General features: G+C 41.0%; 1 protein-coding gene across 3 annotated transcripts in view; it reads right to left on the bottom strand.

The window, feature by feature from the left end:
* Positions 1-12,017, bottom strand: part of TRIM24 (tripartite motif containing 24) — a 93,481-nt gene extending 81,464 nt beyond the window's left edge. For all 3 annotated transcript variants that reach the window (XM_079931124.1, XM_079931126.1, XM_079931125.1), the window contains exon 1: positions 11,341-12,017. In XM_079931124.1, coding sequence (XP_079787250.1) covers positions 11,341-11,704 — 364 coding nt within the window. In that variant the 5' untranslated portion in view covers positions 11,705-12,017. The remainder of the gene's footprint in view (positions 1-11,340) is intronic.
* Between the last annotated feature and the right edge of the window lie 3,560 nt (positions 12,018-15,577).

Genomic DNA, 15,577 nt, shown 5'->3' with positions numbered 1-15,577 from the left:
AGCAACGGTTACAAGCTTTCTACAGAACATGGATCTCCTTGCCTGCTAACCCACCATTAACTGCATATTCAGGTATCAAGAATGCAAGTATCTATCCCCCTACAAAACACTGAAAAAGTCATTAAATATGAGCAGCCCTGATTTCTCTGGGCTCAGTTTTCTGTATTTTCCTAAACTGGGTAAGAACCAAGCCAACAGTACCCAACCTTGATTACAGACTTAAATGGAACTATCTCTACACTTTTTTTTTTTTTTTTTTTTGCTGTACGCGGGCCTCTCACTGTTGTGGCCTCTCCCGTTGCAGAGCACAGGCTCCGGACGCGCAGGCCCAGCGGCCATGGCTCACGGGCCCAGTCGCTCCGCAGCATGTGGGATCTTCCTGGACCGGGGCACGAACCCGTGTCCCCTGCATCGGCAGGCGGACTCTCAACCACTGCGCCACCAGGGAAGCCCTATCTCTACACTTTTAATTAGAATTGGGATCACTTTTTTTTTAAAGAATTTATAATTTTTTTAAATGAATGAAGTATAGTTGATTTACAATGTTGTGTTAGTTTCAGGTATACACCAAAGTGATTCAGTGTTTTATATATGTATATAAAATATATATATATTCTTTTTCAGATTCTTTTCCATTATAGGTTATTACACGATACTGAGTATAGTTCCTTGTGCTATACAGTAGGACACTGTTGTTTATCTAGTTTACATACAGTAGTGTGTATGTGTTAATCCCAAACTCTTAATTTATCCCCCCACCTTTTCCCCCTTTGGTAACCATAAGTTTGTTTTCTATGTCTGTGAGTCTATTTCTGTTTTGTAAATAAGTTCATTTGTATCATTTTTTAGATTCCACATATCAGTGATATATGGTATTTGTCTTTCTCTGACTTACTTAGTATGATAATCTCTAGGTCCATCCATGTTGCTGCAAATGGCATTATTTCATTCTTTTTCATGGTTGTATATACGTACCACATCTTCTTCATCCAGTCATCTGTCAATGGACACTTAGGTTGCTTCCATGTCTTGGCTATTGTAAATAGTGCTGCTATGAACATTGGGGTGCATGTATCTTTTCAAATTAAGAGTTTTCGTCTTTTCCAGATATATGCCCAGGAGTGGGATTGCTGGATCATATGGTAAAACTCTTTTTAGTTTTCTAAGGAACCTCCATACTGTTCTCTATAGTGGCTGTACCAATTTACATTCCCACCAACAGTGTAAGAGCATTCCCTTTTCTCCACACCCTCTGCAGCATTTATTATTTGTAGACTCTTTGATGATGGCCATTCTGACCAGTGTGAGGTGATTCCTCATGGTGGTTTTGATTTGCATTTCTCTGACTATTAGTGATGTTGAGCATCTTTTCGTGTGCCTGTTGGCCATCTGTATGTCTTCTTTGGAGAAATGTCTATTTAGGTCTTCTGCCTATTTTTTGATCAGGTTGTTTGTTTTTTTGATATTGAGCTGTATGAGCTGTTTGTGTATTCTGGAAATTAATCCCTTGTTGGTCACATCATTTGCAAATATTTTCTCCCATTCTGTAGGTCGTCTTTTCATTTTGTTTATGGTTTCGTTTGCTGTGCAAAAGCTTTTAAGTTTAATTAGATCCCATTTGTTTATTTTTGCTTTTTTTCCATTACTCTAGCAGATAGATCCAAAAAATACTGCTACGATTTATGTCAGAGTGTTCTGCCTATGTTTTCCTCTAGGAGTTTTATAGTATCCAGTCTTATGTTTAGGTCTTTAATCCATTTTGAGTTTATTTTTGTATATGACATTAGAGAATGTTCTAATTTCATTTTTTTTTTACATGTAGCTGTACAGTTTTCCCAGCACCAATTATTGAAGAGACTTTTTCTCCACTGTATACTCTTGACTCTTTTGTGGAATATTAATTGACCATAGATATGTGGGGGGGATCATTTTTTATGGCTATTGCACATGTGCCCTACATCTTATAATTTAGGGACTTTCCAGACTGTTGAAACCGAGGGACTTTTTTGAGTGGCATCCATATGGAACTTCTCTAGGAATGGAGATTAGACCCTAACTTCACTAGGGTCCTGGTAATGGCCTACCATGATCTTCAGTCTTTTGACAGTCATTTTAGTTAAAAATAGATGTGAAAATCCATAAACTTACTTATCCAAATTGTGTTACAATTTGTGGGAGAAAAAAAAAACACAACGGGGTCTGCAGTAGAGAAATCCCATCACCTCCAGGGCAGCTGTGTATAGTATTGTTTTTGTTTTTTTCTTTTATGAGAAGATTTATTCCTAGTTCTAGGTCCCAATCTTCCAGGGCTCTAAGCACAATTAAACTTGGTGGGTAGGTGAGGGGAGACCCATTCAGATACAGCACAAGGGACTGCCTAATTTTAGAGGGCAAATGAGGATTATTCTTGTTCCATCTGCTAAACCATGTATTCCCTGGGGCTACATACGCCACACTTATTTCTAACTCACACAAAGGTAACTTTTGGACTTGCAGCAGCCCTGACTCCTCCCTCAGGATACTTTGTGTACAATATGTGCAATGTAGCCAGTTAACATGCTTATTCATGTGACCACAACAATCTACACATCAAGTACTTTCCAGCTTAATTTATGCAAATAAGTTCTAATGTTTTCCCTCACCTCACTAGAATTTTATTTCATAATGCAGCACACATCCCATTTTAGAGACTACTGGTCTAGTGCATACTTGAAAATGCACATAAAATTTGAGAAAGGGGTCAAGGTAACAGGAAGACACGAGAGATGTGTGCATCTTGGTGATAGTTTAAATTGGTGCGGTCTCTAAGAAAAATTAAAGGGACAAATCTAAGAATCTAAGAACCAAAGTTTGCTGATTACCCACATTTGAGTATATGAAAAAAGTGCAATGTGATTAAAAAATGGTCTTCGGACATCAACTTTTCACCAGGACAGAGTAACTAGTACCAAGACAAGCTTGCCTGACATGAATAACTATATGTAACTGGGAAGAATAAACTCAGGAAGTGAGCCCCTATAATATCTTGATTGTCTGCCTGGGAACTATATCCTGACCATGGTACAGGGAACTAGAGGCTCAGGAGAACACAGCTTAGGAGCCAGGGGAAATTTGGGGCTGTGAAACAGAGAAGCACTGGAGAGAAGGGAACTGCACAGAGGAAGGGTGCCAGTAGTCTATGTAGGGTTTCTCCAAATTCTTGGCTGAAGGCTACCACTCATGTGCAGAGTGAGACTTACCAGAAGTCTACCAGAGAGCAGCTGCTAAGGGATTGAGAGAGGAGCAAAGATACTAGAGGCCCAGCAGGAACAAAAAGAAAATAAATAAAAAGATGGTAATCTTAAATTGGACCATACTAATAAATTACTTAAAATGTAAATGAATTAAACAATTAAAAGCAAAATTTTACAACTTGGATAAAAAAGCAAGACACAACCATACACTATCTACAAGAGATACACTTTAAATATAAAGGTTAAAAATAAAAGGATGGAAAAATAAACAATTTAAACACAAAGATAAGAAAACTGATAGCTAATTAATATAAGACAATGCATAGGTCATGAAACAGTAGTATGAATGATAGAGAAGAACATTTCGTAGTGTTAAAAAGGGCAGGCAATTCATCAGTAAGACAAAGCTTCAAAATACTTATAGCAGAAACTAACTGGATTAAAGGAATAAAGAGAGAAATCAACAATCATGATTGAAGACTTAAACATTCTTCTTTCTATAACTGATAGAACAAGCAGACAAAAACAAAAACAACAACAAAGGGACTTCCCTGGTGGTGCAGTGGTTAAGAATCTGCCTGCCAATGCAGAGGACATGGGTTCAAGTGCTGGTCCGGGAAAATCCCACATGCCGCAGAGCAATTAAGCCCATGCGCCACAACTACTGAGCCTGCGCTCTAGAGCCCGTGAACCACAACTACTGAGCCTGTGTGCCGCAGCTACTGAAGCCCATGCGCCTAGAGCCCGTGCTCTGCAACAAGCCACTGCAATGAGAAGCCACGCACAATGAAGAGTGGCCCCTGCAGGCTGCAAGTAGAGAAAGCCTGCACGCAGCAACAAAGACCCAATGCTGCCTAAAATAAATAAATAAATTTAAAATATGTACAGCTTTAAAACAAACAAAAAACCAAACCTAGCAACAACAAAAAGAATAAAAATATAATTTTTTTTACAACACTATCAACCAACTTGACCTAATTGACATTTACAGAACACTACTCCCAACAACTGTAGAATTTAAATTCTTTAAGTGCACATTCACCAAAATAGATGATATGCTAGAATATAAAATGTCTCAATAAACTTCAAAAGATTTAAACCCTACAGAGCATTTTTTTTACTACAATGAAATAAGCTATCTAGAAAATCCCCCATATGCCTATAAATTAACACACTTCTAAGCAACCCATTGGTCATAGAAGAAATTACAAGAGAAATTTAAAAAATTTTTAATGGAATGTTAATAAAAACACAACACAAAATTTGTCTGAGGTGGCTAACACATGCTTAGAGAAAAAACTGTACCTTTAAAGCAGAGACAATAAATAAAATTAACAAAGCCAAAAGTTAGTTGATAAACCCTTAGTAATAGTAACCAAGAATAAATATGAATTACATATAGAAACAAAAGGGGATATCATTCAACTCCTGAAAACACTAAAAGGATAAGGGAATATTGTGAACAAACTCATGCCAGTAAATGTACAAACTAGCTGAATCATATAATTTTCTTCAAACAATTTACCAAAATGGATTTGAGAAGAAACAAAAAATCTGAGAGCCCTATCTCTATTAAAGACACTGAATTCCTAATCAAAACGTTCCCCGTAAAGAAAACTCCAAGTCCAGGTGGATTCACTGGTGAATTGTCAAGTATTTAAGGAAGCATTCATAGCAATTTAACAAAAACTCTTTCAGAAAATAGAGATGGAGGGAACACCTCACACCACATTTTGAGGTATTACCTTGATACCAAAATCAGATAAAAACACAAGGAAAGGGCTTCCCTGGTGGCGCAGTGGTTGAGAGTCCGCCTGCCGATGCAGGGGATACGGGTTCGTGCCCCGGTCCAGGAAGATCCCACATGCCGCGGAGCGGCTAGGCCCGTGAGCCATGGCCACTGAGCCTGCGCATCTGGAGCCTGTGCTCCGCAACGGGAGAGGCCACAACAGTGAGAGGCCTGCGTACCACAAAACAAAACAAAACAAAAACAAAAAAAAACCACAAGAAAACCATACCACCAATGTTCCCCATGAAGAAAAAAAAAAAAAAACCCCCAAACCCCTTGAAGTGTTAGCAATTCAAATCCAGAAGTACACAGAAAGGATAATACATCATGACCAAGTGGGGTATACACCAAGAATTCAAGACTGGTTTAACATCTGAAAATCAATGTAATTCACCACAGCAAAAGAAAAAAAAGAGAAAAACCATAGATCATTTTAATAGATACAGAAAATGCATTTGACCAAAATTTATCATTCATTCATGATAAAAAAAAAAACCTTCAGTACACTTGGAATAGAAGGGAACCTCTTAATTTTGATAATGGGCATTTATAAAAAACAAACAAGCTAACATACTAGTGGTGAATGACTGAATGTTTTACCCCTAAGATCAGGAATAAGAAAAAGGATGTCATCTCTCATTTAATATTGAAATTAAACTTCTATTCAATATGCTACCAGAAGTCCTAGCTAGTGCAATAAGGGAAGAAAATGTCATAAATTATAAAGGATGAAAAGAAACAACTACCTGCAAGTAACATGATAGTCTATGTAGAAATTCCTAAGGAATCTACAAAAACTACTAGATTTAATAACTGAATTTAGCAAGAGAGTAGCATACAATCAATATACAAAAGCCAATTGTATTTCAATATATTAGCAACAAGTAATTGGAAATGAAAAATTTTAAAACACCAATTTCAATATTGTTAAAGAACATTATCATAAAATATTTTAGAATAAACTTCACAAAAATTGCCCAAGACCACTATAAGAGTACTGAAATTAAAGATCTAAATAAATGGGAAATAAAACATGTTCATGGATAGGAACAGTCAATATCATTAAGATCATTCTCCCCAAATTGTTATCTAGATTCAATGCAATTCCAATCAAAATCACAGCAGACTTTTGTGTAGAAATTGATAATTCGATTCTAAAAACTTGTAAAGAAATGCAATGACTTTAAAGGGCCAAAACAATTTTGAAAAAGAACAAAATTGTCCAATTTCAAAATCTGCTTAAAAAGCTAAATTAAAAATAAAAAAAACATTATTAGTACTGAACGAATAGATCAATAGAATAGAGAGTAGAGAAACAGAACCATACATATATGTTCAACTGACTTTTTACAAAAATGCCAAAAGTAATATAACGGGGAAAGTATTCTTTTCAAAAAATGGTGCTTTAACATACGGTTAAAAACATAAACCTCAACCTTTAACTAGCACAAAAATTACCCAAAATATATTACAGATCTAAATATAAAAGCTAAAGCTATAAAAGTACTGAAAGAAAAGACAGGAGAAAAATCTAAGTAAACTTGGAGTAGGCACAGAATTGTCAGAACACGAAAATCACTAACCATAAAAGAAAAAGAAATTATAAACTAGATAAAATTTAAAACTTCAGCTTTTCAAAAGACACCATCAATAAGAAGGTATAGTCAGGGAGTTTAGGATGGACATGTACACACTGCTATATTTAAAATGGATAACCAACAAGGACCTACTGTACAGCACAGGGAATTCTTATCAATGTTATTTGGCCTGGATGGGAGGGGAGTTTGGGGGAGAATGGATACGTGCATATGTATGGCTGAGTCCCTTTGCTGTGCACCTGAAACTATCACACTGTTAATTGGCTATACTCCAAAATAAAATAGAAAGTTAAAATAAAAAAGAAAAAGAAAATGAGGGACTTCCCTGATGGCCCAGTGGTTAAGACTCCACACTTCCAATGCAGGGGGTGCAGGTATGATCCCTGGTCGGGGAACTAAGATCCCACATGCCGCATGGTGCAGCAAAAAAACAAAAAAAGAAAAAGAAGATGAACAAGCAAGCAAAAGGAGTGGAAGAAAATACCTGCAATATGTGTATGTAGACAAGCGCCAGGAAACTGGACATATTATAAAGAATTTTTACTTTTCAGTAACAGGCCAAATCATCTAGTTTTAAAAATCTACAAAAACCTTAAACTGAAATTTTACCAAAAATAAGTAAGAATAGCCAATAAGCACAGGAAAAGATGCCCATTATTATTCATTGGGGAAATGAAAATTAAAATCATGAGATACCTCTTCAAACATGTTAGAACGGCTAAAATTAAAGACTAACACCACCCAAATTAGTGAGGACGTTAACTTGAACTCTCATACACTGCTGGAGGGAATGCAAAATGGTATACCAGGTAAACATACACTTATGACACAAACAAGGAATTCCAATTCTAAGTATTTACCCAAGGAAATGAAAACATATTGACATAACGACTTGTCTACAAGTATTTATAACTGTTTTATTCATAACAACCCCAAACTGAAATCAACAGTAACTTCCATCAACAGGTGAATATTGTATACAGATCTTAAATCTTAAATCCTTTGTCATTATATATTGTACTCGAAACGTGATTAATACCTTTCTCCAAGAACCAAAAGAAATCAGCTCCCAGAATTGATAGCTGTATCTTACAGACTGCCAGTTAATAAAGAGGACTGATGGACTCACATTTTACTCTCCCTTGACCCCTTTCAAAAGTGTGCTCTCAGTATTCTTTAAAAATAGCTCTTAGAGCTTGCTACTCTTTGGCTGAACGGTACATCCACACTACAAAATATTGCACAATGTTGTAACATTTCTCCAAGATCAGTTTGTCTCCTGACTTCATGTACCAATATGTACCTAAAGAAAATGTTTTCTAAGCTCTTCCCTCTTTCCTGGACATTACTGCATACTAAGAAAATGAAAGTCGGGACTGAGGTAGTAAACCAACTTTAGCTTGTGGTCACTCACCCTCATTCCTTCCAACTGGTAGCCTTACAAAAGTTTGAACCAACGTTCTCAATGGAGGCTTGGTGGCTAGTGTAATTGTGTCTAAGCATTTACAAATTATATGTTTGTTGCTATAAATTAGCTTTGTTTCTTCTTTAAAACAGTCAAACCATTATGTTGATTTTTGTAAAAAATACGTGTTAGAAAAGACTTGCTTTCTATAAAGTTCATTTAGGATATAACAAAGGGAGCAGCAAAAAGTACTTAATAGAAAGGGAAACTAGGTCTGATACTGTGGAGAACACTACACCTTGAATTTTTAATTTTCTAAAGAATCCTCTTTGATCAACTGTACTGTGGAATATAATACAGCTTGAGCTAAAAAAAACTCAAAAAAACCCCCAAAAAACTAGGGTTTATGATTATACTCTAGAACTCTAAAACTATGACATACTGGGCTCTCTGGGGTGAGAGGCCTAGAAATCTAGATGCTCAACAAGCATACCAGGTGATTCTAGTAGAGCTAAAATTTGAAAACCCCTATCTAAATCTAAGAGTATAATCGCAACACATGTGGCTTCAACAAAACTTGTTTTGTTTGGCCTACAGAACGGGTCTACATTGTGTGTGTGTGCGTGTGCGTGTGCATTTTTTATTACTTGCCAATATCTAATACTAGAAAAACATGACATAAAATCCAGACTCCAGACTTCTCGTTAAAAAATAAATAAATAAAATATCCTCCAACCCTGGCCCTGCGCTGTCACAGGACAATGTGCTGCAGCTAAGTACAGTTTGCTCCCCTTTCCTTTCACTCCCCACCATTCCCTATTGTTTTACCCCAGGCTCATAGTTCTCCATCTCAATTACTTGCTTAGCTCCTGAAGGTAGTTTGACCTATGATGCCTGTACCCACAAGTTCATTAGGAGAATGAAGAACAGAGATAATCAAATGAACCCTATTTATTTACAGTTGATTCTTGAACAAGTTTGGGGTTAGGAGTGCTGACCCTTCCGCCGCTGAAATTTTGAATATAACTTACAGTCGGCCCTCCCTATCACCAGTTCCGCATCCTTGGATTCAACCCACCACAAATCTTGTACTACTCTAGTATTTGCTATTGAAAAAAATCTGTGTATAAGTGCACCCTTGCAGTTCAAACTGTGTTGTTCAAGGGTCAAGTGTAGTTCTGAAATATATTGCCTAAACTTTTGTTACAGCTAGTATTAAAATAAGTTTGCAAGGAGAGAGGCAGGGAGAAAATATTCAAGTTATTAAGACTCAGGATAGTATTTTTAATTTATTGAAGATAGCCCTATTTTTTAGAGGTGTATGTGAAAGTATCATTTAACAAAGGCTTCTTCTTTCTTAGTATAAAAACAAAAACATTATCTTCCAATTTAAATGCTTTCCTGAACTCTTGCTTACAATACAAACACAAAGGTAAAAAATATTTGGAGACTGGAACATTTTGAGAACTCTATATAATTGCAAACTTGCCTCAGAGTTGAGGATCAGAGCTTTTATTACCCACGTTCTCATTCATTCAGATCTAAATGTCATGGCCTGGCACACAATACATCTTAATTCTAGAATTATGCAAAATTTAGTTCCTAATTAGCTACTGGCCCATTTGATCATTTAAAATATAAATAAAAGAAACCCTTAAATGTGTCTAAAAATTAAGAACTAAAATTTAAGTTTCACCTGTACTAACTTTCCAACAGGTGGGCCATGGCAGAGCAAATCAGCGTGAAGGATTCGAGATTTTACCCTACTTGTAAGCTAACAAAGTAGCTTCCACGGATGCTGGTTGAAGACAGGAGACTTGTGGGTCAGATACAAAGGGCAGTTTGTTACTTCCAGTAATAATATAAGCCAAAGTGTCAACATTTTTGCACTGGTTTCCAGAGGCCCGGTTCCCACCTGGCAAGGTGAAGAGGGGCAGCTGATGCTTGCACAGGCAATGGGTTGTGTTGCAGAAGAGGAAACCTAAGCCTAGGGAACCCTCTTCTTTTATGATGGGCAATAAGCATGCCTGCCTTTCACTCCAGAAGGTGACATCTATCTTTATTATACAGCACCACATGCATGGCTATTCTTTGCTCTGGTGGAAGACACTATCTCTACCTTCCAAGGCTCTTCCTTATACAAACATCCTTTAAAAACAGAAACAAAGGGCAGTCAGTACCTCCCCTGGTAAGACCTGCAGAAACAGAGAAACCCACGGAAAACTGTCTCTCTCAACTAGACACTGTTCCTAACATATAATTAAATCAAGAATCTAACACTACAACCTATTTAAAAGCATCAATTTCATATGTTCTTTGACCTAGCTCAACTGTTTAATCTGCATTTTATCTCTAATTAAATCAACTAGTCCCTTTAAAAAAGGCAGTATATATTAAAAACGAATTATTTCCACTTTGTATTTTTTAAACGGAGGTGCTCAAATATTTGCAATATAAACATTTAAAACCTCAATTATTCTACTAGAAACAATTTACTGTGCTTACTTTAAGTGTTTCAAACCTGTTAACGTTAGCAATGGGAACTACCTGTCAAAAGTCTCATTATACAGTAACAAACACCACAAAGAGAACAGTAACTTCAACACTTCCAGCTGCTGTCCACAAAATACAAGAAAATGCGGCACCCCAAATCACTTTGTTCTGTTTCTCTTTACCATTTACTGTCTCAAAATAAAATCTCCGAAAGAGAAGGACAACAAAACACCGTCTCTTAGTTCCTTTGTCCCCATCGGAGAGGAGAGAACTGGGGGCTCATTAAGGTAAATAACCCAAAACATGCAAGACAAAAAATAGACGGCATCCGATCTGTAATCAATCATCAAAGAAAGTCACCATCACTTCATCTTTATCCCTCCCTCCCCCTCTCCAGCTCAAATAACATGGGTACATACGAGATGATTAGGATCACATGGACCTGGACAAAGCTTTGGGGAGGCAGAGGGCAGCGGTTAACTAGATGCAGTCGTCAAAGGACCCGAGATACTACAGCAGACTCCAACAGAGGTTTTCAAAAGTGCGGGTCGCATGGGCCATGCACCCGGGGGGAGAATGCTGGGGAGCAGCAGCAGCAGCGCGGCCAAGTCTACAGCGCCGGTGGAAGTTGCTCGCGGGGCGCGCGGTACGCCGCACAACGCGCGGGCCCTCCATGTCACCGCCGGCAGCACAGACCCTCCTCGCCCCTCCCCCGCCGCGCACCCCGGGCGGCGGCGACATGACAGCGGGTCACTGCGCCGCTCCAGGGCGCCGGCCTGCCCGGGCTCTCCACCCCCTACCGCGCCCGCACCCGCCTCTCACCTTGGGTAGCGAAAGGCGAGGAGCCGCTGACCGGCGAGCCGGGGGCGGGGACGGGCGGCGGGGTCTCGGCCGAGCCCAGCATGGGGGCGGGCAGCATGAGGTAGCGCTGGGGCGCGGGCAGGCAGCGCTGGCAGAAGGAGTGCAGGCAGGGCAGCAGCTTGGGCGCCCGGCTCTGGATGTTCTGGTGGCACACGGCGCAAGTGTCCAACAGGTTGAGCCGGGCCGCCTCGCCTCCGCGCTCCGAGTCGGGGCCCTGCCGACTCTCGGCCTCGTTCTCCCCGCTCGGCGGAGCCGAGGGCCCCCCGGCGGCCGCCGCCGAAGCCGCCGCGGCCGCCGTCGCCGCCTTCTCTACAGCCACCTCCATTGTCCTGCCCCCGCCGCCGCCGCCGCCGCCGCCGGGAAAAGACGAGCGGGTTCTCTGCCCGCCGCCGCCCCCGACGACTTCCTTCTCCTCCTTCTCCTCCCAGGCCGCCCGGGTGACTCGTAGGAGAGGGAGGGAGTCCAGGGCCAAGGAAGCCTCCTCAGGCCCCGGGGATCCGCCTCCCGGGTGGCGCGGCCGGAAGAAGGGGATCTGTCAGTGGGGACTGCTCTTCGCACCGGAGAGGCTGCGCCCCGTCCGCTTCGCCAACCGCCGCGGCTCTCGTCAAATCCGCCCAGCCCGCCCTCGCCTCCCGGCCTTTCTCTCGGGCCCCAGGACCCACCTCAGGCCCCGCCCCCTCCCTCCCTCTCCCAGCAACCGAGGCGACTGCAAGGAGTGCGCCGCCCAATAGCCGCCGCGCCTGGTCGGGGGGCGGGGCGTGCGGAAGCCCGCGAGGCTCGGACGGCCGTTGCGAGAGGCTGGGAGGTGGGAGGTAGCTTGCCCCGCCCCGCCCACCGAGCTCCTGGAACCGCGGCCTCTGATTGGGCCTTTGTGTGTGTTTAGCTCCTCTAAAAAGATTAAGGGTTCATTTGTTAACGATCGACCACCTAATTCGGTCCGGCTGTGTTAGCTCCTCCTACGGGGCGGGGCTTCACTGTGTCTGCCGGACATTGTAAATTAAGTAACTGCTACGAAAAACTCATTTTACTACTGCAGACAGGGGTCCTGTAGGAGGAATAAATATGGTGGGAGGGTAGAAGGATGACAAAGTGGAGAGAGTGAAAAGCAAAGGAAAGAATTTTGAAAAACGGGAAAATGTTGTGTAGAAAATATGTGGAGGAGGCATGGATTTTGCCACCTGAATTTACTCATCTCTATAATGAGTTGCGAGCATGAAGAGTAAGAGGGGAGGTTTGCAAGTCGGGAATTTTTAAAGGGTTTCCCCAATGAAAAAGGTGAAATCAATTTTTAAAGTCAGTGATTTGCTTTTTAAGTGAATAAAAATGGTTTATTTTCCAAGGAGTTAATATATAAAGATTGTTTGAAAGTGTTTTATTGCATAAACATGGCATCATTACAAGAAATAGAAACAAATGTCAATAGTGATAGCCAAATAATTCTAAAATATTCGTTTTCATCCCCCCAGCCCCACCCCACACTTATATCAGAAGTTACACATATTTTCACTCTAAAAATGGCCAAAGGGGGCTTCCCTGGTGGCGCAGTGGTTGAGAGTCCGACTGCCGATGTAGGGGACACGGGTTCGTGCCCCGGTCTGGGAAGATCCCACATGCCGCGGAGCGGCTGGGCCCCTGAGCCATGGCCGCTGGGCCTGCGCGTCCGGAGCCTGTGCTCCGCAACGGGAGAGGTCACAACAGTGAGAGGCCCACGTACCGAAAAAAAAAAAAAAAAAATGGCCAAAGGGCCAACTCCAGGCATCCTAGCTTTCCCTCGAGACCTTACCTTTCCCAAATTATTCCTCTCCTAGCAGCCTCTTTCCCAAACAGATCTAAATCCAATTTCCATAGGCCTCCAGAGTGAAGTTTTCCTTCTTAATGACATTCAAGGGCTATTTATTTTGTATAGTAGTAGTTTCTTAAACCTTAGTTTGCATAAGAATCACCTGGCAAATTTACTTAGACGTTGATCCTTGGACCCCTCCCCATATTCAATTTTAGCAGCATCTCCTGATTGTGATGTGGATGGTCCAGGAACAGCTTTAGAGCAACAATTTTCTTATCCCACCTGTTATCCCTCCAAATTTCATCCCCATACACCTCTCAAGCTGAAGCTCCCACTACTTTATGCTCCAGCAATTTTAACTCTTCCCTGCTTTACACGTGCTTTTCCCTTTGTTTTGAAATGCCCTTCCCTCTGTACCCTGTTTTTGTAGTGGTACCTTGAAAATCTTCATATAGTAGGAAAGCAAATTCTGTATTAAAAGTAATGCTCTTAATATGCTAATAATTCATTGTAGAGGTGGTATACAGGATTCAAGCAGACTGAAAGACAAGTGCCTTGTATTCCTTCAGATGATGGCAGTGGAGAAGAAAAGAATAAGAGGTAAATTGGGGAGGCTTGTTTGGAGAGAATTCCATGCAATTTAATACAACCCTCTAGTTCAGTTTCTCAAATCATCATGGATAATTAGTTTTAGAGAAAACTATTTTCCATATTCTTAGACTTCCTAGTCTCATGTAATTAAAACAATCATGTTTTACTTTGTTCAAATATATATGGCTTCTGGGTTTTTTTAAGTCCAGAAAATGAATTTATTGTTTTAGGTTTTTTTTTTTTTTTTTTGGTACGCGGGCCTCTCACTGATGTGGCCTCTCCCGTTGCGGAGCACAGGCTCCCGGACGCACAGGCTCAGTGGCCATGGCTCACGGGCCCAGCCGCTCCGCGGCATGTGGGATCTTCCCGGACCGGGGCATGAACCCGTGTCCCCTGCATCGGCAGGCGGACCCCCAACCACTAGCGCCACCAGGGAAGCCCTAGGTTTTTTTAATCCCAATTATCTTATCTATATATTGTCCTCCCAAATGTATTGCAAAAATATTTCACAGAGATCCACACTCTTATTCTTCCTTAATTACAGCTCTCTCTATTGCCCTCTCCTTTTCTATAATTTCTATGGCTCCCCACTGCATCCAAGGCTCTCCACAATTTCATCCCTGCCTGATAGCCTCATTCGATCTTCCTGCCTGATCCTCACTGCTTTCCCATACCCATTCTAATCTTCAGCCTAATTGGATGGCTTGTCATTTTCTAAACTTCACCAGCACTACTTCTATCACCATTTCTGAGAGAGGAGATACAGGTTGCCTGTGCTGGAAGAGAAGGGAGTCTGCAAGGAGAGCAAGAGCATTAGATGCTGGTGAGGATTTCTCACACCCACCCCTTAAAAGGTAGCAATGGATGGAAATTCTTGAACTTCCAAGGAAGTTTAACAAAATTATTTTTGAGTAGAACTCTCAGAGGTTGTGACACAGGTCTGGACAAGAAGAGTTTGAGATGACCCCTTCGCTCAATCTCCTATAGCTTTAAAGGAACAAAGTAAAGATTTTTGTCCCTTCAGTAGTAGTCCAAAGGCTTGGATGACTTGAGGCTTCATTGTTAGGACAAGGAGGATGCAGTGTGCAGGGACCAAAGACTGTCCTGCATTACCTCAGTGGCTTCCGGAGAGATGTCAGCAGTCAAGAACCAATGGAGGCAAGGCACATTCTATGTATGCCACCGTAAACCAAGGATGCCCGAGGACCCAGTGTCTCTCCCACATATGCCATGGCCCTATTACGGCCTCGGATCTTCAAACTGGCCCTAGATAGGAGGGAGAATGAATATTGTATTGACTGACTTAAAATCTGAAATGATGACCAAAACCAAAATAGAAACAAAACCTAAAGTAACTGAGAATATGACTAGATTAAGTTTTCTGCTATCAGAAAAATGTTAAATTCCGTTATTTTTTAAAAAATGTTTATAGGGAATTCCCTGGCAGTCCAGTGGTTAGGACTCTGCACTCTCACTGCTGAGGGCTGGGTTCGATCCCTGGTTGGAGAACTAAGATGCCACAAGGCGAGGCCAAAATAAAATAAATAAATATTTTTTAAATTTAAATAGTTTATAGTCTGCATACTACTTGGTGATGCAGTAAAGGGTTAACTCAGTGAGGGTGGGTTACACAATCATCCTACATATTCCACAGAAAGAACTGGCCCTTGAATAACTCCTGGGAGATGATCTCTGAACTGTTATTTTACCTAATAAGAGTATGTTTGTAAGCTTGAAGTTTTGAGCCACACTCTATCAGTTTGATCTGATACTAACAAGGCTAACAATGGTTTTTGCATACCTGAGGCCCTGGGCCATGCTGTG

This window comes from Stenella coeruleoalba (genome assembly GCF_951394435.1).
Source record: "Stenella coeruleoalba genome assembly, chromosome: 9".
NCBI lineage: Eukaryota > Metazoa > Chordata > Mammalia > Artiodactyla > Delphinidae > Stenella > Stenella coeruleoalba.
This window is presented reverse-complemented; position numbering and strand designations above follow the sequence as displayed.